The sequence below is a fragment of the Penicillium rubens genome, assembly GCF_028828025.1.
Source record: "Penicillium rubens strain IBT 27055 chromosome Unknown utg000003l_segment0_segment0, whole genome shotgun sequence".
NCBI classification, from domain to species: Eukaryota; Fungi; Ascomycota; class Eurotiomycetes; order Eurotiales; family Aspergillaceae; genus Penicillium; species Penicillium rubens.
The window spans coordinates 8,670,814-8,696,390 of record NW_026890601.1 but is presented as its reverse complement, the minus strand read 5'-3'; the positions used below and the strand labels follow the sequence as shown (position 1 = coordinate 8,696,390).

At 50.5% G+C, this 25,577-nt stretch overlaps 12 protein-coding genes across 12 annotated transcripts; 5 read left to right on the top strand and 7 right to left on the bottom strand.

Moving 5' to 3' along the window:
• Positions 1–431: 431 nt before the first annotated feature.
• Positions 432–3,346, bottom strand: N7525_009551 (Pet127 family protein; the record flags this gene model as incomplete). The annotated part of the gene is made up of 4 exons (XM_061214776.1): positions 432–2,259; positions 2,313–2,376; positions 2,431–3,091; positions 3,152–3,346. 4 exons carry the CDS (start codon positions 3,344–3,346, stop codon positions 432–434), a joined length of 2,748 nt encoding a protein of 915 aa, XP_061069207.1.
• Positions 3,347–4,167: 821 nt separating this feature from the next.
• On the top strand, positions 4,168–6,740 carry ade1 (bifunctional aminoimidazole ribotide synthase/glycinamide ribotide synthase; the record flags this gene model as incomplete). Its single annotated transcript, XM_002563605.1, has 3 exons — positions 4,168–4,447; positions 4,557–5,084; positions 5,137–6,740. 3 exons carry the CDS (start codon positions 4,168–4,170, stop codon positions 6,738–6,740), a joined length of 2,412 nt encoding a protein of 803 aa, XP_002563651.1.
• A 538-nt stretch (positions 6,741–7,278) lies between these two features.
• N7525_009549 (uncharacterized protein) lies at positions 7,279–8,515 on the top strand (the record flags this gene model as incomplete). Its single annotated transcript, XM_061214775.1, has 3 exons — positions 7,279–7,344; positions 7,654–7,822; positions 7,974–8,515. The coding sequence occupies 3 exons, from the start codon at positions 7,279–7,281 to the stop codon at positions 8,513–8,515; spliced, it is 777 nt and encodes a 258-aa protein (XP_061069206.1).
• A 1,001-nt stretch (positions 8,516–9,516) lies between these two features.
• On the bottom strand, positions 9,517–11,276 carry act1 (actin; the record flags this gene model as incomplete). The annotated part of the gene is made up of 6 exons (XM_002563603.2): positions 9,517–9,747; positions 9,817–10,588; positions 10,692–10,722; positions 10,868–10,923; positions 11,123–11,153; positions 11,270–11,276. 6 exons carry the CDS (start codon positions 11,274–11,276, stop codon positions 9,517–9,519), a joined length of 1,128 nt encoding a protein of 375 aa, XP_002563649.2.
• Positions 11,277–12,983: 1,707 nt separating this feature from the next.
• Positions 12,984–13,690, top strand: fes1 (Hsp70 nucleotide exchange factor FES1; the record flags this gene model as incomplete). The annotated part of the gene is made up of 2 exons (XM_002563602.1): positions 12,984–13,385; positions 13,445–13,690. The coding sequence occupies 2 exons, from the start codon at positions 12,984–12,986 to the stop codon at positions 13,688–13,690; spliced, it is 648 nt and encodes a 215-aa protein (XP_002563648.1).
• Positions 13,691–14,403: 713 nt separating this feature from the next.
• N7525_009546 (UPF0220 family protein) lies at positions 14,404–15,250 on the top strand (the record flags this gene model as incomplete). Its single annotated transcript, XM_002563601.1, has 4 exons — positions 14,404–14,502; positions 14,673–14,933; positions 15,027–15,124; positions 15,187–15,250. 4 exons carry the CDS (start codon positions 14,404–14,406, stop codon positions 15,248–15,250), a joined length of 522 nt encoding a protein of 173 aa, XP_002563647.1.
• Positions 15,251–15,638: 388 nt separating this feature from the next.
• Positions 15,639–17,108, bottom strand: N7525_009545 (uncharacterized protein; the record flags this gene model as incomplete). Its single annotated transcript, XM_002563600.2, has 2 exons — positions 15,639–17,005; positions 17,057–17,108. 2 exons carry the CDS (start codon positions 17,106–17,108, stop codon positions 15,639–15,641), a joined length of 1,419 nt encoding a protein of 472 aa, XP_002563646.2.
• A 474-nt stretch (positions 17,109–17,582) lies between these two features.
• Positions 17,583–18,168, bottom strand: N7525_009544 (Vps55 family protein; the record flags this gene model as incomplete). Its single annotated transcript, XM_002563599.1, has 3 exons — positions 17,583–17,716; positions 17,860–18,073; positions 18,130–18,168. 3 exons carry the CDS (start codon positions 18,166–18,168, stop codon positions 17,583–17,585), a joined length of 387 nt encoding a protein of 128 aa, XP_002563645.1.
• Positions 18,169–18,433: 265 nt separating this feature from the next.
• Positions 18,434–19,456, top strand: pre5 (proteasome core particle subunit alpha 6; the record flags this gene model as incomplete). The annotated part of the gene is made up of 3 exons (XM_002563598.2): positions 18,434–18,602; positions 18,662–18,773; positions 18,833–19,456. Exons 1-3 carry the CDS (start codon positions 18,565–18,567, stop codon positions 19,454–19,456), a joined length of 774 nt encoding a protein of 257 aa, XP_002563644.1. The 5' UTR covers positions 18,434–18,564.
• Positions 19,457–19,699: 243 nt separating this feature from the next.
• Positions 19,700–20,578, bottom strand: N7525_009542 (LOG family protein; the record flags this gene model as incomplete). Its single annotated transcript, XM_002563597.2, has 2 exons — positions 19,700–20,393; positions 20,538–20,578. 2 exons carry the CDS (start codon positions 20,576–20,578, stop codon positions 19,700–19,702), a joined length of 735 nt encoding a protein of 244 aa, XP_002563643.1.
• A 542-nt stretch (positions 20,579–21,120) lies between these two features.
• On the bottom strand, positions 21,121–22,254 carry med6 (mediator complex subunit MED6; the record flags this gene model as incomplete). Its single annotated transcript, XM_002563596.2, has 3 exons — positions 21,121–21,684; positions 21,751–22,112; positions 22,164–22,254. 3 exons carry the CDS (start codon positions 22,252–22,254, stop codon positions 21,121–21,123), a joined length of 1,017 nt encoding a protein of 338 aa, XP_002563642.1.
• Positions 22,255–22,676: 422 nt separating this feature from the next.
• Positions 22,677–25,094, bottom strand: pabA (aminodeoxychorismate synthase pabA; the record flags this gene model as incomplete). The annotated part of the gene is made up of 1 exon (XM_002563595.2): positions 22,677–25,094. The coding sequence occupies one exon, from the start codon at positions 25,092–25,094 to the stop codon at positions 22,677–22,679; it is 2,418 nt and encodes an 805-aa protein (XP_002563641.2).
• Positions 25,095–25,577: the final 483 nt, after the last annotated feature.

Here is a 25,577-nt window from a genome sequence, read left to right as displayed (position 1 = left end):
TTATGGTGTTTTCTTTGCGGTTTGTTCCTCGCTAGGGGGTTGAATACTGTTTGGATAACTAGGCATTAAAACACTATTGCTCCTTTCCATTTGATTTCCTGGTTACGGTGAGACTGAGTAGTTTAGGCGTATCTTGTCTGGGACATTGCATGATAGGTAGATGCTATAAGATACACACCCTAGATATTCGTACGTCTTAAGGTCCACGAAGAAAAGGGTCGATATGGATATATTTGTACATACAGTTGAACCTGAACGCAAGAGATCCAACCAAAATGCAAACCAATCTATGTAAATAAAACCAACGCCAATGTATATCTGAGACCCAAATATAGTACAATGGGAGAGGAATTGATGTAATATGTTACAAAAGAAATTCCCATCTCACCCAATCCTCAATCCTGGACAAACCGTAGAAACCTGATCAGACATCACATCTTACAAGAATCCTGGTAAACAAGAATACCATGCTCACGATCCTTCTCATTCACCCGCTTCCGGTAGCGACGTCCGTTAGCAGTCCTGCTCTTCAAAATCGAGAAGAAACTTCCATTACTATCCACCACGTTCTTTCTCAACGCACTATTGCGCCGTGTCTTACACCCCCGCAGAACATCGTTACTCTCCCTTATACCAAGCTCCTTGAGCTCGTAGTCAACCGACCACTCATCCGTGTCAGTCATCCACGTCGGCCGAACCACCGGTTCTCCATTGACCTTGTTATGCACGACAAGTCTCATGCCGAGCACGTCCTGGTCGAGGCTGCCGAAGTCTTTGGGATCGCGCTTGGGTACGGTCTTGGTTCTGGCTGGCTTGACTGGCTCGGGATCAGGAAGCTCGAAGGAGGTATCGTATGCTTCTTCGTCGAATTCCTCCTCGCCCTCCTCCTTCGGGAAGAGTTGGTCTGCCAGGGATGGGAGGGAGGGATCCTCCTTTCGCAGGAAGGGTTCGGTTTCGATTGGCTGTTCGGCGGGATAGAGGGAATCGAATTCGGTTGGTTTCTCTGCGTGGAGGGATTCGTTTTGGGCGAACTTATCCTCTGGGCCGAGGGCCTCAGTTTCCGAATCCTTCTCTTCTCGATCGAGGGGTTCCTCGTCGCCTACGGCTGCCTTCTCGTAGTCGGTCTCGACGAATTGATCCGGGTTCATGAGGCGGTCCTGGATGGCATCGAAGTGGGCTTTGTTTGTGTTCTGGATGGCCTCGATTTCGTCGTTCGTGACGGGCTGCGCGACGATCTCCATGCAGGTGGTGTCGCCGTCCTTGCTCTCACGGGTCTCGAAGTGGAAACGCAAAGACTGTTTGGGATACCTCTCCGTTGCCTTGTCCATGACCTTCTCCCACAGGCCAAGACTCAGTTCGAATTCTCTGTCTCCGAGCAAGGTGTTGGGCGAGGAATGTATGGCCTGATCCATCTCGGAGAGAGGGATGTATTGGAAACCGAAGATGCGTTCGATGTTGTGATACGCGACGAAGATACCGTCCATGCGGCCAATGCGTACTTGCAGGGAATACTTGAGGAAGGCAGCGCGGATCATGTCGAAGTATTCGCGTTCGAAAGACTCCCATTTGCCATATCGACGTCTGATCTCGTAGCCCATCCCGCGCTTGTGATCCGTGGATTCCATGCGGATTGAAACCGCCGCACGTGTTTTCAAGTCGAACATGCCGGTACCTGGCAGTCTGGGATCGTAGGCATCGAGCTGCGATCGCATGAAGAATTTACCCGAGGTGCTGTAGTGGTATGACTCCGGGACGGCTGCTTCTTCCTCGGCAGTGATCTTGTTAGGATCACTGCGGCGGTAACGCTCAAACTGTTCCTTTGGCATCGTGAGTTGCTTCTCCATTGACTTGCCCAGGTTCATAAGAATATTGGCATAGTCGTATTCCTTGTCCGCATCAATGGCGTAAACATCCTCGTCCGCCTTGTAATGAAGGAACATGACAGCCGGCGCTCGAAGGATACGGGTGAAGCTCCGCGTAGGGTCCTCGTAGCCCCGACTGATTCTGTCAACGTTGACAGGCCGCCAGTCGGACAGAAGATAATGGAAATGAGAGAGAACTGAAGTCATGCTCGAGGACGAGCCGTAGTACTTCTTCCCATTTTCCCTCGTCATTTGGCAAGCCGTCACATCTTGGGAGGAGGTGATGTAAGGCTTCAACGTACCAAAGTCAAATTCCGTCACGGGCATGATCTGATCCAGGTAGGGGTCGAAATTGTAGACCAGAGTCCGAGGGTCACGTAGTTGGTAGACACCGGGACTGTCTGCTTTTAGTATACCAATCAATAAAATAGGGTAGACTCGACGACTCACTTGAAAAGCACTCGGTCAAGACCAAAGGCGACGCGTGGGACGGGAGGCAGTGGGGCTGGCACCGCTTGAGTGGAAAATTAGCCCACATTCAAGGGTCATATCAGAGCTCAAGACTCACCTTTTAAATGCAGCCTGCGGTCCGTTGAGGAAAGGGACCCGCTGCCATCGACGAAACGAGGGATTTCCTCCCCCTCCAACTTCTCCAGCTCCGCCTCGTCCAGCTCAGGATTATCCATGCGTCTCTTGCTGGCTTCCAATATTTGAGCCGCTACATTGCTAGTGGACTGCAAGTTGAAGGTGCGTTTCTTGGATCCACTGGCTGGTGGCGTATCTGTTGGGCCGTCTGTTGGAATCTCAGCTTCTGGTTGACTCCCTTCCTCCTTATCCTCAGCCACTTTCCCTTGTCCGTCTTCATCCGTTGGTATCGCCTTTTGTTGAAGGGCGTTGATTTTTTCTGCTTCCACTCGTGCTGCTTCTGACAGGGCTGCCTTTAATGGTGCCTCTGATGGTGCGGCATCCGATGGTACTACCCCTGACTGCGTTGCTTCGGCCTTCTCTATTTCCAACTTCACTGCTTCAGTGAGGGTGATGTCTCTGTTGGCTAACATTGACGTCTTGAACTTGCGGTAGTCCGAGCTGAACCTGTATTTGTAATTTTTTCTTTGTGAGATAGACATCCGAGCCCACTTGGAAGCAGTAATCCGCGCCGGTTTGGGTCGCAAGGGCTGAGGCTTCTGGGGTTCGGAAGAGACAGCATCTTTTGTCTCTGAAATCTGACCCTATAGCACACACTCTGTCAGGACTTGATCGCACGTTGCAATTTGGAGCGAAGGACATACATTGGGCGGTGGCACTGAAGGCTCGGTCGACGCGTCAAATGAATTGATCGTCGGCTCGGTTTCACCTGCATTGGTACGGAGTGCAGATATACGGTGAAACTGGCGCAAACTGGGCGCGCCGGGGCGCGCTAGACAAGATAGACAAACATGTCGGCTTAGAGGGCCTGACACAGACCGCAAATAGGTCCGAAGCATTCAGGTCAACTTTCGACAAATGATTTGGGAAAGGGTATATGGAATTCCCCAAAATGTAAGTTGAATCGAGAAATCAGAGAATTCAGCGTCAATAAGCCACCGGGGCGAACCTTGGGAATTGCCTCTCCGGGATTTTTTTCTGCCGGAAGATTGGGGTCACCGCTTTGTTATCTGAGTGCCTGGGTGCCTCAGGTGTTGATATCTGATATCGAAGAGAAAATAGTTATAGTGTAGGATAGTATAGTATAGTATAATATAATAGAAGGATGGATATTTCTTTTTAATCTTCATTTCTGTCCATACTCTGCTTCAATTGAAAATGTACAGTGCTATTTTATTTGATTAAAAGAAATTCTTATCTCTCTAAGACTTGATTGTACGGAGTGATTCGTCTGCAATTGTATAGAGTCCTGTACTCTTATCTAGCCTTGACACTATAATAGAAGATATATAGAATCAATCCTAAACTATCAAATCCATTTGAAATCCATTGCATCAATTTAGATCCCTTGAAGTACAACTATAAAATATTTGCCTCCAAAATGGGTAGACATTCTGGGGTCGGAGAAACACCCAGCCGGGCAGAAAAAAAGTTGAAAGTTTAACATCAATCTTCCCATTCCCCCATACAACCTTGGAAGTTGCTTCTCAGGTCTCTGTGAGGTGAGTAAAGTGTTCGTTTCCTTATACCAAGCCTTTCCCAATTGCTCAACCCGTTCCATTGTCCTATGACTCACTTTCCATGATGGAGGGGCACCTACATATACCCCGCGGAGGCCTCTATATACTAACACCACCATAGTCGAGACGCTTCTCCAACCATGGCCTCCGAACAATTGCGCATCCTCATTGTCGGCAATGGTGGCCGTGAGCATGCCTTCGCCTGGAAGCTCAGCGAGTCTCCCTTGGTCGACATTATCTATGTCGCTCCCGGAAACGGTGGCACGGGCATGGGCACCAACAGCAAGATCACCAATGCCAATGTCAAGGGCGACGACTACCCCGGACTCGTAGCTTTTGCGCAGAAGAACCAGGTGAACCTCGTGGTGCCAGGCCCTGAGGCACCTCTCGTTGATGGCATCCAGGGTTATTTCCAGGCTGGTGAGTCACTCATGCCACTTTTTTTTTTTTTTTTTTTTTTCGGCCCTTGTTGCTTCTCTTTCCTTTGCCAATTGCTTTGAATAATTTTAACAATGTCCTCTAAAAACAGTCGGCATTCGATGCTTCGGTCCCTCCAAGGCTGCTGCCCGCATGGAGGGCTCCAAGACCTTCTCCAAGGACTTCATGCAGCGTCACCAGATTCCCACAGCCGAATTCGGAAACTTCTCTGACTACGAGTCCGCAAGTCGCTACCTCGACTCTGTATCGCACAACGTGGTAATCAAGGCAGATGGCCTGGCTGGTGGTAAGGGTGTGATCATGCCCACTACCAAGGAGGAGGCCCACAAGGCCTTGAAGGAAATGATGCTGGACCACCAGTTCGGCAAGGCTGGTGATGAGGTCGTGATTGAGGAGTACTTGGAGGGTGATGAGCTGAGTATCCTCACTTTCAGTGACGGTTATACTATTCGCTCGCTTCCTCCAGCCCAGGACCACAAGCGCATCTTCGATGGCGACCAGGGCCCCAATACTGGTGGTATGGGCTGCTATGCGCCTACGCGCATTGCGCCAAAGGAGGTTGTGGATGAGATTGATCGAACCATCATTCAGCCTTCTGTTGACGGAATGCGAAAGGATGGTACGTTTGATTGGAATATACATTCCCAAAGCATGTTTCTGATCCTGTCTAGGCTTCCCCTTCGTTGGTATCTTGTTTACCGGTCTCATGATGACCAAGAACGGACCCAAGGTTCTTGAATACAACGTCCGCGGTGGAGACCCAGAGACCCAAACTCTCTTGCCCCTGCTCAGCAAGGACACCGATCTTGCACAGATCATGGTGGCCTGTGCTGACCACTGGCTGGACGGTGTCTCGATCAAGGTCGAGCCCAATTTCTCCACCACCGTCATTGCTGTTGCTGGCGGCTATCCCAACGCTTACGCCAAGGGCAAGGCCATCACTCTGGCCCCCGAGCCTGCTGGAACCCTCATCTTCCACGCTGGCACAACTCTGTCTGGCAACGAGTTGCAAACCTCTGGAGGCCGTGTGATTGCCTCCACGGCCACCGCCTCCACCCTTGAGGAGGCTGTTGCCAAGAGCTACGAGGGTATCAAGACCATTAGCTTTGAGGACATGTTCTACCGCAAGGATATTGCCCACCGCGCGTTCCGCCAGACCGCCAACACCTCACTCACCTACGCCCAGGCCGGTGTCTCCATCGACGCCGGAAACGAGCTCGTCAACCAGATCAAGAGCTCCGTCCGCCGCACTAAGCGCCCTGGCACTGACGCCGTCATCGGCGGCTTCGGTGGCCTCTTCTCTTTGCCCGCTGCCAACTCCGCCTACCACCCTCACTCCCCAACCCTAATCGGAGCCATTGACGGAGTCGGCACCAAGCTCAAGATCGCCCACTCCGTCGGCATCCACGACACCGTTGGTATCGACCTCGTCGCCATGAACGTCAACGATCTCGTCGTCCAGGGTGCCGAGCCCCTCTTCTTCCTGGACTGCTACTCCTGCGGTCACCTTGACGTGCCCACCGCTGCGGCCTTTGTCAACGGTGTTGCCGAGGGCTGCGTCCAAGCCGGCTGCGCCCTGATCGGCGGTGAGACCGCCGAGATGCCGGGCCTCTTCGTCGACGACTCCTACGACGCCGTCGGTGCCGCCGTCGGTGCTATCAACACCACAGGCGACAACGCTCGTGCCATCCTCCCCCACACAGAAAACATGCGCTCTGGCGATGTCCTTCTCGCTCTCGCCTCGTCCGGCCCCCACTCCAACGGCTACTCCCTCGTCCGGAAGATCGTCGAGCGTGCCGGCCTGAGCTACACCGACACCGCACCTTTCTCCATGCCCGGTCTTGATGCGGGCGTCTCCGTCGGCCGTGCCCTCCTCACCCCTACCCGAATCTACGTCAAGTCCATTCTCAGCGCACTGAACGCCCACGGCTCTGCTATCAAGGGTCTCGCTCATATCACCGGCGGTGGTCTCACTGAGAACATCCCCCGAATGCTCCCTGATTCCCTCACTGCTCAGGTTGACGTTAGCACCTGGGCCCAGCCTTCTGTCTTCACTTGGCTCCAGCGTGCCGGTAACGTCTCCTCTGTCGAGATGGCTCGTGCCTTCAACTGCGGTGTTGGTATGATTATTGCCGTCGACCCTGCCTCTGAGGCCGCCGTCCGTCAGACCTTCGAGGCTGCTGGCGAGTCTGTTTACCGCGTTGGTGAGCTGCGTGCTCGCGCCGAGGGCGAAGAGGGCTGTGTGCTGTCTGGACTTGAGTCTTGGTCTGCGTAAATATCTACGATATCGACGATAAAAATTTGATATTGATATGTTGATGCGTGATGCTTTATTATATGGAGAAAATGATTTGCCTGGGTTATCTATCTTATAAATTTTTCTTTTTGTTACTGCTTCTTTCTTGTTCTTCGTATTCCCCGTCTTCCTTCTCTGCTTGGCCCTGTCCATCAAATATATCGCTTTTGGATGTGTCCAGAACTAACGCCAGTTTTCCTACATGCATGAAATTCAATACTGGCAAGAATTCCATTCTACATATGCACCGTGTGCTATGACCCTTGATACTCCGATCCTTCCTTTTATGCCAACAGGGTAACTCCCTCCACCTTTCCCAGGTGAAGGTCAAATACTCTCCAACACTGCCTGTCCGCAGTTGGTCCATATTTGCTCCATATCCTAATGTGGCAAAGACCTAATGATTCCATCTGTCGACCGAGAATAGAACCAGGAAAGCTACTGCGAGCTAAACACCAGCCAAACGCTGTCCGATTATCAGATTCTGGAAGCTGACAATATCCTCTCTCCACACAAGATGCAGACCATGGCAAGATTGCAAAGACGAAGAACTGAACTCAACTCAAACACGGCGGGCTTAATAGTACGGCCCTTCAAGCTCTTTTTTCCTTACATACCTCCCATCCTGAGGGGGTCGGCTTCCAGTGCATACCCAATGCACAATCCAACTACGGCAGAACTTTCGCTCATTGAGTCTATGCCTGTCTTTCCTCATCTCTTCCTATCGCTTTCACCTCAGTCGACTCTCACCTAGCCTTTTCACTAGACCTCCTTCCCCTTACATCTCTCTATTTAAACCTCTCTATCTGAATCCCTTTCCCATCCCTTCTGCTGCTACAAAGCTACTCGATTCTGCACGTGGTACCATTTTCAGACTCCACGGCAACGACAGTCAGCCGACAATGGCGATGAGACTTCGAATATCCTCGCCGCGACAGGTCAATTTGTGCAGAACTTGAAAGTCTCCAATCAACAGCGTGCTTGTGAAGATGAGGATGTCCGCCATGGCCGGGAGTGGCTGAAGACCATTGGCAGACGAACCCTTCAGTCTCCTTCACCTCGTAAGAGGCTGCCAATAAGATCCCGTGAATCAGAGGCCCTAGGGTAACCTGGGGCCTGGTATATCTTTCCGTCTACTATACCTTGCCGAAGACTTTCTCTTGCTTCTTGCTTGTGTTTTAGTATGACTCAATTTACTGTCTGTTGGAATAGTGAGACGTCACTATCCCAAGAAATCAGCTCGACGTGTCACTTTTCGTCAAGACGACATCTGGAGTCCCGAGGGCACGTTTCTGAGCGTATCCACAGGAAAGTCGGTTTCAAAATCGAGTTCGAGCGCGGGATATAATGCAAAAGGGAGGAAGCATAGACCTATGACCCCTATTCTCATCTCTGAGGAAGATCAGTCGTCACCCGAGTTACCCTCCTCCCCGAGTCCACCTCCACTCCCTGAAAAGTCTACTCGGAAAGGAGCGTCCCGCCAAAAGAAAGCAACACCAAAACCTAGCTCCCAGGCTCAGTCACAGTCCCAACAACCTTTGGTCTCCACCCCAAAGAAAGGTGGAACCACACTCAGCAGTACGGTTCAGGCGAGAGTTAAAGAGTTGAAATACAAGGCGTCTGGGATTGCCAAAGACCGGCAAATCATGAGGGAACTGGACAGATTCGCGGCTGGCAAACCTCTGGCCAACTTCATTCGACGTCTCCCAGGACTAGGGCTGGGATCCGTCACAATGATGGTCATGTACATCTAGTCCTGTTTCTAGCTATTGACTGAAGAACTGGAATATTCTGCACCCAGTAACGTCTGTCCTAGCTGTGATTCTCTCCCCCTCCCCCTGTATATATCTAGTAGTTACAAAGACCCAAGATGCTGTATATATGCCCAGGTAGGTTTCCACAGAAAGCAGTCAGAGAGTATCTACCTAGATAGGTAGTAGTATCATCATATATGAGTATCCATTAGATGCTAAGTATTGTCAGACTGGGCGAGCAGAGGAAAAGAGTAGATCAAGATACACACCCAATGCGTGCCATTTTATCTCGTCAGCCTACATATTCCCAGAATATCAATATGGACTGATCGAATGACAGTACAATAACCATGACAAAGGCCTAATCCGGCCTGGCCAAGTTTTTAGTAGACTTTCCTCAGAGCCTTTTTGTTGTCTTCTCGGATACGTCTTGTAGATGTTGGACATAGAAGACATTCAACAAGCGTTGAACCAGCGTTTCTAGCAGAATACAAGGAACCAGTGGAATATTTGAAGTCAAAGTCACGTTAAAAGCTACGGACAAGGGCAGTTTAGTTGAAGACAACGCAAGGGGCTAGAACAAAGACGTAGAAGACGTCGAAAAGGACAACGCAACCTAATCCCTATAGCCAACCAACTCCATATACATCCTTGCCCTACAGGTACACTGTTGATGCCGCATCGCCAGAGACCCGTCCAGGCAAAACAATCAGAGAGGTGGACGGGACAGCGGATTCGAATGAGGAAAGGGAAAAAGATGGAGTAAAGGTGAAATGGTTCAAAGCAGAAATGGATGGATAGAGATCGAGTAAAGAGTAAGGTAAAGAGTAACAAAAAGAAAACGACCGACTCTATTCCACTAAAATCGAGATTCCATTTTCAGGCTATCCGCTTGATAATGCGAGTCCAACAACGCTTGCAATCCACCAGTGCCTCCATCCTGCTTTTTGATACACCAGGAAAGTACGAGCGAATACGAGTAGTAAAGTGCTGCAAGAAGCTTAGAAGCACTTGCGGTGAACGATGGAAGGACCGCTCTCGTCGTACTCCTGCTTGGAGATCCACATCTGCTGGAAGGTCGACAGGGAGGCCAGAATGGATCCACCGATCCAGACGGAGTACTTGCGCTCGGGGGGAGCGATGATCTTGACCTTCATGGAAGAAGGAGCAAGAGCAGTGATCTCCTTCTGCATACGGTCGGAGATACCGGGGTACATGGTGGTACCACCAGACTAAAAAAAAGGAGTTGTATGTTAGTGGGGATCTTTGCGCAACATCAGCTCTGGAGGCTTTTTTCTTACCATGACAATGTTGCCGTAGAGATCCTTACGGACATCAACATCACACTTCATGATGGAGTTGAAGGTGGTGACGTGGATACCGCCAGACTCGAGGCCAAGAACGTTAGGCTGGAACAGAGCCTCAGGAGCACGGAAGCGCTCGTTGCCAATAGTGATGACCTGTCCATCGGGAAGCTCGTAGGACTTCTCGAGGCTGGAGCTCTGGGAAGCGGTCTGGATCTCCTGCTCGAAGTCGAGGGCGACGTAGCAAAGCTTCTCCTTGATGTCACGGACGATTTCACGCTCGGCGGTGGTGGAGAAAGTGTAACCACGCTCAGCGAGGATCTTCATCAGGTAGTCGGTCAGATCACGGCCAGCCATGTCGACACGCGAGATAGCGTGGGGCAGAGAGAAACCCTCGTAGATGGGGACGACGTGGGTGACACCGTCACCGGAGTCGAGAACGATACCAGTGGTACGACCGGAGGCGTACAGGGACAGAACGGCCTGGATGGAGACGTAGAAGGCGGGGGCGTTGAAGGTCTCGAACACGATCTGGGTCATCTTCTCACGGTTGGACTTGGGGTTGATGGGAGCTTCGGTCAAGAGAATGGGGTGCTCTTCGGGGGCAACACGGAGCTCGTTGTAGAAGGTGTGGTGCCAGATCTTCTCCATGTCGTCCCAGTTGGTGACAACACCGTGCTCAATAGGGTAACGGAGCGTGAGGATACCACGCTTCGACTGTGCCTCATCACCAACGTACGAGTCCTTCTGACCCATACCAATCATAATACTGCGCCCATGTTAGTATTCTTTTTGGTTCATTAGGGATCAAATTGGCTGCGTATAGCGTATACAGCCGAAACGAGCCGGAAAAAAAAGGGGGGATCATTTACCCATGGTGGCGGGGACGACCGACAATGGAAGCTGTTGAATTTTGTCAGTTATTTGATTTCCTAGGTTCCAGGTTCCTCCTAGCCAAGCAAAAGAGGGGAAGCCATCCGACGCAAGGGTTGGTGGGATGGCGGCCTTCGCACAGGAGGGGTGTCATATTCTGTGGGGTTGGACTTACGGAAAACAGCTCGTGGTGCGTCGTCACCGGCGAAACCGGCCTTACACATACCCGAACTATATCGCAAATAATCAGTATCATAGTTCTTGTAGTCTTTGGATCACCCTCTGGTAGTTGTGGAGCGAGATGGAAAGCCATTGGGATGGATTCCATCTGCCGTCGCGGGCGGATTAGGGGTGGCAACGACTGCGACCGGGGCTGAGTTGGCGACCCCAACACAAGCCAGAAGCTCCGGGGGAAAAGTATAGCACATACCCATTGTCGATGACGAGAGCAGCAACTTCTTCTATAATGAGATATACGGGTTAGTTGTCATTCGCAAATATGGAATCGAAGCTGTGGCCAACAGGGGGGGGAGCTTCCGGGGAAGCTGCTGATGTGGCCACAACTGGAATAACATACCCTCCATTGTGACTGATTAAACAAGGGACTTAGGGGAGAAGAGGGGAAAAAAGAAAAGAAAGATGGAAAGAGGTTAGAGGGGATATAGTTGGGATTAGGGGAGAAAGGAAGAAGGAAGAGAGAGAGAGGGAAGAGTGGAGAGGGGTTTGTGATGGCTGGGATTGTGCGCTGCCTGAGGCCTTAACTCTGAACCCCCTCCAGATCTACCCTTTTGTATATAATTCTCTTTCTGATTTTTATACTTATAAAGATTATAAGGCAGAACTATTGTTCATGTTCATTGAATTTCTCACTTGGATTCCTTCAATGTCTACCTAAAAGTATTGCGTGGACATTCTTGGGGACCCTTTTGGGTACGGCGGGAACACGTACCTTGACCGGGTTGGGGGTTTACCTTGTATTACAGTACTTATACAGCATTGTCAGGCATACATGGCATATATAATCCATACAATGGCTGTGTCTTGGTGTCTTATGGACTCCGTAGGCTGCTGAATTCCCCCGTGGCGTCGATGTTCTAAGTATAGGACAGACCCAGACTTGAAGTCATTGGGGTACCCGTTCCAAGGTTATTGGAAGTGGACACGCAAACCACCTCGGTTTTGGTTTTGGTAAGATGGGGATAATACGGGAGAGTCCCTGGCCACTGTCAGACCATTTCTATCTGTTCAGGTTACCGCCATTTCCAACCCTGGAGGGTCAGGGAGAACAGCTAAGCCTCTTGGAATGATGAGGCGGTGAAGTGCCACGTGATATACATTGAGAAGTACGAATACGACTTGTACGTTCTCTCTATTCACCACTGACTTTGCCTTATTTTATGTTCTGTTCTGATCTTGCATTAGAATGGAATAGGTCAGCCTACTTTTGGCTAGCAGAACATCCTGCTATGTACGGAGTATTTGACCCCTCCATCGGCACCTAAAGTTCTCCCGCACTGAACTTTAAGCCCCTTGAAATATATCTTGGCACAACTTTGATAGCCACCTGGGCAGGTTCTAGTACATTCCAAGGCACTCCCTACCTCGATAAACCATTAGGGAAGCGATGAACATGGCAGTCATCTCATAGTATAACACAGCTATTCCCGGACAGGGCCAGATTATTCCTATCTGCAAAGCTATCCCGGATGCCCAACGGTTCCAGCAAACCAGCACCATTCAAACCGAAACAAAACGTGGTGATAACATGCTTTCATACCTTCTTAACTCGGTTATCTCCATGAAAAATCTAGAAGCCCTCAGTCTCTTTCCAATGAGAACGAATATGGATTAAACCTCAGTTGGTATTACATGGGCCAAGACTCGAATCACATATGGTTGACAGGGTTTGTAGCTCAATGTTGGGATGAAAACCATGGATTTCTTTTATGATGTATCACCTTCTGGAGAAAGCGTATTCTATATTGTCGATGATGTAGTCCAGTTCCTTTTCCAAGGGTTTGTTATACGGTCACATGATCGAACCCACTGGTCGCCGCGCGAATCGACCAGAGCCTCCGAGACGACTTATGTCAGCGGGACTTTTTCCAAGGTTCCAACTGTAGAAAAGTATTGATAGAAGATCACAACTGCAACAATACTGTGTCATATACAGTAAATCGATTCTTGACCTGCAACCCTACACTCTATTCCTACACTCCTCTTCTTCAGCCTCCCTCCAAAACCAATACACCCCCTACACACCGACAATACAATTACCCCGCCAGCCCACCATGGACCCCGAAATGAACAAGCTCCTTAAATGGAGTGTCGCCAACTCCCAGGCATCTGTAGGTGCCAATGGTGAGGGCAGTGCCCCTAATGCCCCGGCAGCTGCATCAGATTTGACCCCGCAAATGATCAACACACTCTTTGGCGGCCCCTCCGAGGCCGACCTGATGCGGGCCGCGATGGAGGTCGTGCATGACAAAGAGTCCGACCTGGAGAACAAGTTGATCGCATTTGACAACTTCGAGCAGTTGATTGAGGGAATTGACAATGCGAACAACCTCGTCCCGCTCAACCTATGGAAGCCGCTTGTTGAGCTGCTCAAGCACGACGAAGCCGAGATCAGACGTATGGCGGCCTGGTGTGTGGGGACAGCGGTACAAAACAACCCGCAGGCACAGGATCAGGTATGAGAGGCTCTTATTGACGCAAGTATGATACTCACAAGTACTGACACATCCATCAGCTCGTCACCCTAAACGAAATTCCTACTCTTGTCACCCTCGCCACTACAGAGTCCAACCCCGCAACCCGCAAGAAGGCCGTCTACGCCATCTCCTCTGCAGTCCGTAACCACCAGCCCGCCTTGGATGCGCTGAACAAGAGCCTCCCTGAAGGCTATCCCACCGACAAGACCGACGCCGCCGACATGGACGGCATTGATATTATCATGGATAAGCTGCGGTCTCACCCGGTCGAAGCCTCGGCATGAAGGAAGTGAACTGTGACTGGACTGTAAAAGTCAGAATACACAAAGACACAGAGGCAGCAAGATACCCACCGAATGCGAGTCCGTCCCTTGGGGCTGGCCTGGTGTCGTGCCAAGGGCTGGCGCTCGCAGTGCGACAGGCAACTAGGCTATTACTGAAACTGCGTTGAGCACTGTGATGACGAGATGTGATGACGACGCTAGGCTTCACTGCTGGTAAATTCTGGCGATCATTTGATGTGCGGATACCCGAAATGGTTCTGCACCTGTTTCTAGTTACTTGGTTGCCTTAGGGTTGCATCAGTGTGATCCAGCAACCTGATTTTTTGTGGTCTACGCATATATTTGAATTGTACATACCCAGGGCTTTGTCCTACGTTAAATGCAATCACAAGTTTCGACTGTCAAATCCCGATGTCTGAATCTGTGTATCTACTTAGGTGCCTATGCTGCCTAATTTGGACCGTTTTGTTGTAACAGTATACCCCAAAGAATTCCATTCATATATACCGTAGCTCTTTACATATTGAGAGATCTCAAAGAAAAGTAGAAATCAATTTACTCCATTTACAAATTAAAGCACATGTTGCTCTGGCTTGATGATACCCATAGAGATATCTCGGAACAACATTTCTCCACCCAGGCATCGTCATTGGAGTCCAGCTCTCACCAGCAACATCCCCCCTCAACCAAGACCTCATCCCCACATCCCGAAAATGGACAGCTCAAACAACCGACTCTTCCGCTTCTCCAAGCCAGAGTGGCTGAATAACTCGAGCGTGCGCAATGGCGGCGTCTACGTCGCAGGCGCCCTGGTAAGCATCGCATCCGATCCACCCACCTCCACGCTCCGCACGACACCCCAAGCTCGAAACCTCCAACCCCCAAGCAAGATGAAATGGAATTGAATCTCGCTTCTGCCACAACCAAATAAAAACAAAATAATCAAATCTACAATCGAAAGCTAACAAAACCCGTCCCGTAGTTCGCAGCAGGCTTCTTCTTCCTAATCGACGTCGCCTCATTCTCGCGCAGCCCGCGCAACGGCTCAGACGTGCATATCAAATTCGTCGACTGGATCCCCGGTATCTGCTCCGCGCTGGGAATGCTGGTTATCAACTCGATTGAGAAGAGCCGGCTGCAGGCTGATAGCTTTAGTTACAGCGGGAGTGGGGTTGCGTGGAAGGCTAGATTCGTGCTGTTTTTGGGCTTTGCTTTGCTTGCTGGTGGATTGGCTGGGAGTGTGGTATGTATACGTTCTCTTTCTTTCCTACTATTCTACTACTTCTGCCCTGGGAATATGTAGGTTTGGGGGCTTTGCTGACTTGCTTCTCTGTAGACGGTTATGGTCCTCAAGTACCTCATCAAGGATTATCCTATCCAGACGCTTTACTTTGGAATTGCGAATATTGTGGCGAATGGTCTTGTTATGCTCAGGTATGTGTTTTATTGGTTCGGTTTCAGTGTGAAGGCGTACTTTCATACTAACAATGATCTAGCTCGATCGTCCTCTGGGTCTCTCAGAACATTGAAGATGACTACACCTACAATCTGGCTCTGTGAGGCGGACTGTTCCAATCTATAACTCGTCTTTCTGTATTCTACTCGATTTCATTATTTCCTTGCTCTGATGACTCTTTGCCGGGTGCATTTATGTGCATCCGCATCTTTGGCTGGGATTGGCGCTTTAGCATGAATTCATTTGCATTTCTCTTACATTTCGTATGTCTCAAGTTAGGAGTATTGGTTACGACAGCCCAGAGATATCTAGAATATCACAGGCATTTTATAAATAAACAAGAAAGCAAACAGTATCGAGAGAAAAGTATCATTGCAACTATGCATGGAGAAACAAATACCCTAAAACTGCCCGCGAACACCAAAGCCCATATATGCATTCGTAAAATCGTAAAAATCACCGTCACCATTACCCACATTACCCCCAACCCCCTTAATGCTCCTCGCAGAACAACCTCAATAACTCATCAATACAAGTCATAGCCTTCTCCTTCTGCAAAACCGAGGGCGTCAAACCAGGCGCCTGCTTCAAATACCTGCGAAGCGCAAAAGCAGCAGCCTTGTACGTTGCATGGTACATAGCCTTGAACTCATCATCATCCGCAGTACTACCGGGCGCCGGAGTTTCAGCACGCAAAGCTTCGGGCGCAGGCGTCGCACCCGAGACATCAGGTTCAGGCTCACCAGCACCACGCGGCTTACCCGATGACGCAGAGCGCATATTCGCACGGTGGAATCCATAAAGACGCATGCAGGTCAAGATCGTGCGCGTGATGAGATTCTTGTTCTCGGCAATCACGGTATCCGGATCCTTAGCTGGCGAGCCAGGCGCAGAAACCAGCTTTTCCTCGGAGACTGAAAGAGACGATGGGCCCTGGCCCTGGCTCTGTGACTGCGTTCCGCGGCGGCCGGAATCCAAGAATGGGTTTGGGGTTGGTGCGCGCTTTTGCGGATCGGCGTTTAGGGCTGGCGTGGCGCGGCTGCGTCCGCTTCCTGGGCGATGGAGGCCTGCTCCGATGGAGACGGATCGGGAGCGGTGGGAGACGATTCGGTCGAGGGATGGGAGGGTTGGACCGTCTTCTTCGGGCTCGCGCTTGATGCGCAGCGTTTGTAGGTTCTGTGAGGAGGAGAGTGGTCGGGAGGATGCCATTAGTTGGGAGACGGCTTCGCCGCCTCGTTGGCGGACGCGGCGGTGGTGCTGTGCGGCTACTTCGAAGAGTGTTGCTACTCTTTTGCGTTTGGGGCTGGGAGAGCTTATGTCTGGTAGGAACTCTGCGCAGCGCGGGTTCGTGACGGGTTGGTCTGGGTTGGAGGATGGTGGAGACGGGTAGGCCTGGGCTTGGGTGAGTCGTGATGTTGATAGTGGTGCGGCGTAGATTCTGAGTTCGTAGGGGGCACGTTGTGGTGTATTGCTGTGGCCTGGCATCTCCGAAGGGGATGAATGCGGCGGGGTAGGTGGGCGTGTGCATGATGCTGCGCTGGATAGCACGCCGTAGACTAATAGGCTTGTTGTGGTTGCGTTGCCTGATTTAGTGTTGCCTTCGACACTGACCAGCAGACCGACTGGGCATTGGAAGGATTGTTGGAGCGCTGGATCTTCCTCATTTAGCCAGAGGGACCCTGTTAGCTTCCCCTGGAGCCATTTTGATGTCCTCGCGTCGGATGTGTGTAGCTCGAGGTTGGGACCAGCGCGTGCATGCAGTGGGATAAGTGCTGGGTTGACGAAGCTGCGGAGATTGAGTTGGGAGTCTTTGGACAGCTCGGACTGCCAGTAGGAATTTGGATCGACCAGTCGAATCCCTGGTCCAGTGGTCAGCGAGGCACAGGATGCGATCGATGCGCGTGACTTACCTTCTAACTTCGAGTCCGAGCCGAGAGGAATGGATCCTGACCAGACATTCATCTTGTTATCTGGATCCCAGAGAGACCTTTCATAAGTTCAGCATAGTGACATCAATTTGGTATAGTTGTGTTGTTTCCACACTGATCTGCTGTTACCTCCGAATCTCTGCAGACGCGCCGAATCCGCGCGCGGTCACGTGTACCATAGATAGGACTAAATAAAACAGTTCAAAGGGAAGAATTGTGAATAATTTCAAAAGCTAAGTAGTTTGAGATTCTTCATTTTTCAGAAGAATCCTCTATATCCATTGGGCTATAGTACACCTAGAGTAGCACAGCCAGGTGTTGGATCGCCATTAAAAGTGAGGCACACCCCGCACCAAATCACTCATACATAGCATATCAAGCATACGCTGGAAGCAAAAGAACTAGTAGAAAAACAGATATCATCATGAAGGCTGGATGCCGCGAGGCCACTGGCCTACACTATAGGTATAGTCTTTGGCAACCCCGCGCCTCCATCCAGTCTGGGCCATCAGAACTCTTCCTGTTCCTGGAAGAACATTGAGAAGCTAATAATGGTGCCATAAATCAATAGGCCTCCGAAAATCGACATGATCATTGCTGGGATCTCGATTGCGCCGCTGTGGGCGAGGACGATAGGAAGCGCTAGGGAACAGATCAGTTGAATAATCATCAATGGCGCAATTACGAGGCCATCCGTATAGGTATAGTGGTCTAGACACCAGGAGCCAAGTGACGGAGGGATGATATGTCCCACAAGAGGGGTTGTTGTTGAACCAGCGACGTACCGATACCAGTAAGAACCAAAAATCCGGTCAGGAATCGTCCAAAGTCCATAGCTGAGTTGCTTGAGCTATCCATAAAATCATCTGGGTTTGCGCATCGTTGGCAGATCCAGTTAGGAAGCGGCGCAACGACGTAGATACCGACCACCAGTAGCGGCCAGTATTTGTGCCATAGCGCGGAAGAGAGGATAACGAGGAGGAAGCCAATCGCAAGAACCTAGTCAGATGTTAGACAATATTTAGAAACCAGGCGAACAGCGAAACGGAGCGTACAAATGAGAGGGCAATGATGGTCTTCAGTCCAGCAGCCATGATTGCGGAGAAGCCGAAAGCTGATCGATGAGACTAAAGATGGGAGGGGTAGGCGTTGTTGAGCTGGGCTAAACCAGGAGACAATATCAAAAGCAGATCAAAATGACAGCCCCATTGGCCGATTGTAGGAAACCAAATAAGGGCAGTAGAGCGATAAGCTGGAGATGAGCTCGAGAATGAGTGACGTTGGCGCCTGAAGGTCACTGGATATCGAGGCCTCAGGCACCAACAGCTCATGCTTCACACCGCGTCACTTTACTGCCTCCAGCTCCCCCATTCTCCCTCCATCACCGGATTATCCCTCGGATTCTTGAGTTGCTGTTCCTGAATCTCTATTTATCAACAAGAATCCAAGTTTACTGTTTGCTTTGATATCCATCCAGCCTTTCCGCCACGATGTTCAGAAACAATTACGACAACGATGCCGTCACCTTGTAAGATCAGGTCCCCGACCTCCCTCGGATCCATCAGATGCTAACTCGAGGGATCCCAGCTCTCCACAGGGTCGGATATTTCAAGTGGAATATGCACAGGAAGCAGTGAAGCAAGGATCCGTCGTCGTGGGATTGGTGAATAAGACACATGCCGTGCTGGTTGGACTGAAGGTTCGCAGACCTAAAGCAGACGAACAGACCAGACCGTCAAGATTAACATTTCCCCTTAGCGCAACGCAGAAGAGCTCTCCTCGTACCAGAAGAAGATCATCGAGATCGACTCGCACATGGCGATCGCCATCGCCGGCCTCGCATCAGATGCCCGCGTCCTCTCAAACTTCATGAAGCAGCAATCCCTCGGCTCCAAGATGACCTACGGCCGGCCCATCCCCCTGGACCGAATCGTTGCCCAGATCGGCGACCGCGCGCAGACTAACACCCAGCACTACGGGAAACGGCCGTATGGTGTGGGTCTGTTGGTGGCCGGTGTTGATGAGGCTGGCCCGCATCTATTCGAGTTCCAGCCCTCTGGACTGACACACGAGATGGTTGCTTGTGCCATCGGTGCTCGTTCGCAGATGGCACGCACGTATTTGGAGCGAAACCTCGACAAGTTCCAGGATTGCAGTCGTGACGAGCTGATCCAGCATGGATTGAGCGCGCTAAAGGAGACGCTGTCTCAGGATAAGGAGCTTACGATTGACAATACTTCTGTTGGTGTTGTCGGTGTGACTAATGGCAAGAAGGAGAGCTTCAAGCTGTACGAGGGCCAGGACACGGCTGCGCTGCTTGAGGTGCTGGAGCAGCGTGAGTCCGCTGGTGCGGAAGGCGAGTCCATGGAGGTTGATTCATAATTGTCTGATTTGGTTTAATGATTCGCATAGACATGAAATCCTGATTATGCTTTTGTCTTGTGTTTACGTCCAATGATCTCAGTTATTCATTCAATTCATAAGGCTCTTCAAACGAAGTAATCTACTCGTGTATGTTTACATGCCCGCTGAAGTTTTCCACCGAAACCCAAACAAACCCGAAATGAACCCAGCCAAATGCAGCATCTATGCACTACCCCATTTGTTCGATCAAACAGAGTAGCTTCACTCCTCTCCCCAGTTCAACTGCATCCGCCCATTACTAACCTGATAAGCCCGCAACTTCGGCCAGACCTCAGAAACATCCTTGGCCTCCGCAAGGATCTCCCCATTACTAGCACTGATATACCCCTCCTTCACAGCATTACGCACCCAAGCCAACAATCCATCCCAGTACCCATTGATATTCAACAACACAACCCCAACCTTGTGAATCCCCAACTGATTCCACGTCGTCATCTCCATAACCTCCTCAATAGTACCAAACCCACCAGCGAGCGAGACAAATCCAGACCCAGGCCCACCCTCAAGGACCTTCTCCGCCATCAGACGCTTGCGCGTATGCATATCGGCAACAATGGTCGTCATGCCGTACTCCGACTCGGGAATCCCATCCGCTTTAACAGCATCAACAGAGTCGACAACCCGCTCGGCGGTCTTGCCCGCTACAGTGGAACCGACCTGGCCCTCCGTGTGTGCGCGCATGCCGTTGACTGTTGCGACTTTGACCAGGGCGCGGGGGATGATGCCGTGCACGGCTTTCGGGCCCGAGAGTGAGACCAGCGCGCGAGCGACCTCGCCCATTAGGCCGGTTGTACCACCGCCATAGACTAGTTGCACGTTGTGCTTGTGGAATTCTTCGGCGAGGGCTCGCGCTGCTTGCATGTGTACGGGGCTGTTGCCTGGTACGGAGCCGCAGCTGGGACACGGTGGTTTGTTAGTCCAATTTTTTTTGGACGGAGGAGAATATGGGGATTCGGCTCCGGGTCATACAACCCAGATCGGTAGACGATAGGGTGTGGTTGTAACTGAAAGTGTCCAAATGGTGAGGGGTATGACTCACAATACACAGACGACAGCTGGTTTGGTCTCTGAGTCCGTCATGTTGGTATGTAATTGGGGATTGAGTGTATGGACAGATGAGATATGGAAAAATAAGAGGTTTTTAAAGAGTCGAGACCAGAGGAGAGTGAAGAGAGTGAGGCAAAGGGGACCTGGGACTAAACAGGGAAACCCCCCACTCCGATAAGAGATAAGTATAACGTCAGGGGTCCAACTTTCCAACTTTGCTCTTCAACCTACTTTTTATAGGAACACTTGGCATTTGTTTTTATATAGTAAGTATACAAAAGGCATTGATAGGATTATACAGGATATACAGGCTAACGGTAGCAATATGAGCTGTGATCGGAATAGAGTAGCCACAGATCTATACTTCTAGCCTAGTAGACCAACTCTATTTAGGTTCTGTCTACATTCTTTTTTAATTGAAGAGATAAATCAAAAACTCAGTAACCAGGTGAATACTTCTATGTCAAACGCAGCTGATAGCCAGCTCCTACATACCAACAGAATAGTCCCCGTAAAATGCCATGCCCAACCCAAACGCCCAGCGATGCAACAAAAAAGGGTATCAAGAAAGCAACTCAGCTAACAACCCGACTCTTCTTCCTCTTCCCTTTATCACCAGCAGAGCTAGGCGGCGAAGTACTCTTCTCGGAAACCTTACCGGGGGTCTCAACGCGGACCTGCGGCGTCGACGCCCTGACAGGCAGTGCAGAAGGCGTACCAGTCGGCGCCGCAGCAGCGATTTTCGGTGCAGCTTTAGCAGCCGAGCCGGTGGCCTCCCCACCAGTCCGTGATAGGATGAACGAGCCTGGTTCGCCGACGAGAGGGTTCTCATCCATGAATTCGTCACCGTAGCGAGTGAGTAGACTGAATGATTCGGCGAGACTGCGCGTATCTTGATAGGCTGAGCTTGTAGTTGAGCCGCCCAGGCTGGATTTACTGGTTGATTGGGAGGATTCGGTGGTTGGGAAGGATGCGTCTGGCATCGGTGTTGCTTCTTTGCTCTGGGAGGCTTGGCTGGTTCCGGCGGATTCTTTGCTGCGGACTCCCGGTGGCAAGTATGTGTGTCCGTGTGAGGCGGTAAATGTTGGTAGTGTTGCGGCGGATTTCATGAGCTGGGTTAGGGATGTGACGGCTGATAGCTGCGGGGAAAAGGATTCGTCAGAATACTCGTCTCGGAGTGGTTTGAGTTCGGAGAAAATACATACAATTCGGTTGCCCACTACACTCGCAACTGAAGGGGCCATGTAGACGCAGTCGCCGACAACGAAGTATGTAGATATCACGGTCACCTCGTCGTCCATGCCGCTCCTCTTCCGCCGGTTTTGCTTGCGGATCACCCAGATGTTGGACGGCTCGTGGGCGAAGCGATTGTCTGTCTGTGCGGCTGCTTGGAGGGGGTCATACGACACCATAAACTCCAGACCCTGCATTGTTTTCAATCGGGCTTCGAAAGCTTCGCGCGTCTCGACAAAATGACGGAAGGCATCGTTGTAGTTGGCTTGGATGGCGAGGGAGGCGTTGTTGGAGGTCGAATCAAAGAAAGGGGATTCGGCAAAGTAGAATAGAACTAATTGAGAAGTTAGTCTCACGCCCAGGTGTGGTTAGGTGTGCAACTCACTGTTGTTGGAATGAAGGAATCCCCCCATCATCTGGACGTGCGGGGGAGACCGCCAGAGGATCTCCTCCATTGAGGCATCTTGGCTCGCCATTCGGGACTCTGAAGTAATAGACCAAGTCGAGTCAGATCTATCGAAGCTCTCGACAGGCTTTTATTTTTGGAGATTGCCAAAGAGGTTAAAGGGAAGACGCAGCCTGGACGTTGAAGCTGCGGAGAAAATGATGTTTGTTTTGTTTGCAACTTGACAATCTACGATGACGAGGGGGAAATATCAGTTGGGAGAGTAGTGAATATCCGTATTTATAATTTCTATAGTTGTTGAATGGATTTATAGACAAAATTCAAGGTACATATACAATACCAAAAGGCAACCCAAAACACCAGCGCTGAATGTTGAATCGAATCTCTATCCCAACGCATGGATCCAGATGTTGAAAACAAGGAAAAGCATGGATCGTGATGCGATCACGCATAACTGTTATAATGGCCAATAACCAACACTGCGCCGAGTAGTTAGGAGTTCGTAGCTGATTTCTCGCCTGCATCCAGCGGCGTGAAGACGTTGCAAACTACACGCAGTTTGGTCAACATCTCATCCCATTCACCCTCCGCTGTGCTGAGTGTGGTAATAGCACCCCCGGCGCCGATTCGCCAGGTCTGCTGCTTATTCTCGGTGTAATCTCGACCACCAGAACAAGTGAATGCCGAACGGATCAGAACCGAGAAGCTTCCACCTCCGCCAAGGTCCAGGAAACCCATCACACCGGAGTAAATGCCACGCTTGCGGTTCTCAATCGTGCGAAGATGCATGCAAGAGCGTTCTTTGGGCGCACCAGTCATGGATCCCGGTGGGAGGCACCGCTGGAGGGTGGTCAGGCCGTGAACGGACATGTTGGGGGTATTGAGCTGGGACATATGTCGCACAGCGAAACCAGGGTGGTTGGGACGGATTTTGCCCTTGATGTGGGTGATCATTGAGTAGACTCGGCCGTAATCTGCAACTTCGAGCAACTTCTCCACATGGACACCACCTGATCCGCAGATGCCGTACAGATCGTGCCGGATCAAATCCGCGATCATAAGGTTCTCGGCCATCTCTTTGGTGGAGCCGAGGATCTCGCAGGCCTTCTCCATGGTCATGCCTAGTGATTTCCGGACTGTGCCTTTCATTGGCTTCATCTCCAGTGTCGATTCACGGTCCCAATTGAGGAAACATTCTGGACTGCTGCTAGCGATCTTTGTCTCTCCCAGATCTGCGAAAGCGCTGAATGCAGCTGGATTGTATGTTTTGAGTCGCCTATACAGCTTCCAGGGGAACATCAAACGATCCGACTCCGCTTCTGGAACTGGCAAGGTGATTGACGTCTCAGATGTGAGACATAGTTCATAAGATTCACCAGCTTCCAACTCCTCTTTGCATGCCTCGATTTGCCGTTTATATTCCTTTTCCTCGGGGAATCGAATTTTGCTTTCCCTGAGAATTGAATCCAAGTTCTGATCCACAGATGTATCATTGCCATTATTCGAAAGGGTTTGCAGAAGCTGCAGTGTCTCATCAAGCCAACCCGCATCATCATTGCGAGTGGATTGAATAACAACAGCACCAGTGGTATTGTCAACCACAATACTTCGTTCGCACCATAGAAGGCTGACATCGGGTGGATCCGCAAAGGAAGGATCAGACGAAGATTTCCCGCTGCTGGAGGGCCACGGTGACTCGGAAGCCTGTGCATGGCCTGGGTGGGGAAGACAGGTGAGACCAAGTTCGTAGGAGAGATAACCCAGGAAGCCACCCCAGAATGGAACTTGGGGGTTTCCTGAATCAACTTTCTTCATTTCCATCAAATACCGTAAGGCATCCCACAACTGAGCAACAGTAAGACAACTTTCAGTCTCTTTGCAGTCGCCATACAGCTGGAGCAATCGAAGTTTATGTGTCTCAACATTATACTCCAACCGCCATGAGCCAGAACTCGGCACCGAAGCGATACTGTATTGGCCGTTGGATTGGAAAAGGACTGCTGGCGAACCTGGTTTATTGAACACTTCACTTATAGCTTCTGCGGTCAAGTCAGGCCGATCAAGGGACCGGAAAGTCGAAATCTTCGAGGTTGACTTGCTCCAGTTGAGCATGTCATAAGCAGCATCAGGGAACGGACTAGGGGCTGTAAGGGGGCTGATAACAGTGCTGGGAAGGGAACAATATCCCCCGCGTCCAACAATCTTGTTGTATCCAAGAGCCATCTGCCACCAATTTCGGAGAAGTGCCCTGCAGGCATTGATTTCTGATTTGCAAGACTCCGGATGGAACTGAACACCCCAGAATGGCTTTTTGAGATGGCGAACTGCCATGGGTATCTGTACTTCCGGGCGATCCTTTAGAGACAACCAAGCCAAATATTCCAGATCGGTTGATGTTGAAGAAGCCGAGTTGGCATACAGTGAGTGATAAAGTGTCACCTCTACCTCCGGTAGATGTTCAAAGATATCCTTTGCTGAAGTGGAAATCTTGTGAATCTGCCCATGAATTGGGTACGGGAGCCGCTCGATAGGAATGCCGTGATGAAGGCAGAGGCTTTGGAAACCCAGGCAAATACCAAAAACGGGAAGGAGTTCTGAGTCATGAAGATTCCAAATATCTCTCATGATACCGACATCAGTAGGCACGTTGGGATCTCCTGGTCCCGGTCCAAGAACGACAGCTTCATAGTGCTGGAGAAACTCATTCATATTGGAGTCGGGCCATTCTGAGTCGATGGTCATTACTGTGACTTTGACCCCCAGGGTCTCCTCCAGCATAGCGACAACATTGTAGGAGAATGAGTCATAGGCATCAACATAAAGGATGCTCTTGATCGAGGAGCTGGGGTCAAGTTGTGGCACTGTGCTTTCAGTTTTTGGGGCATCCCAATCACCTAGCATTGGTGCCATGATGTGTGAATTTGATGGCGGGGTGTACCGGAAAATCCCGACAATCCCGGAAAAGGCCCTGGGATCAAACGAAATCAAAGGTTTCGAAGTTCATCTGCGTAGCAGGATCTTCAATTCTTAGCCTTGAATTAGTTACTCGGAACGAGTTTGCCGCTTATCTGATGGAGACAGATCGGAGAGTGGCAATATGCTCAGAACATGCCCCAATGAGGAAAAAGAAAGAAAGGGAAAAGAGATATAGAAGTATAACTTTCAAATGACGATATTAAACATGCGATCGGAGATTTAAGGAAGCTAATAATGCATTGTCGTTGACACGAGGAGAGAAAAAAAATTAATTAAGGTTGAAGATAAATTGGAAGGCCAAAAGCGGGTACCGACGGGAATTTCACCGATGTGGCAATGGAAGGGAACGATTTTGATATTGGACTTTTTATAAGAATAAGATGGAGATTGTTTAAGCTGAGGTCTTTAAATAGTATA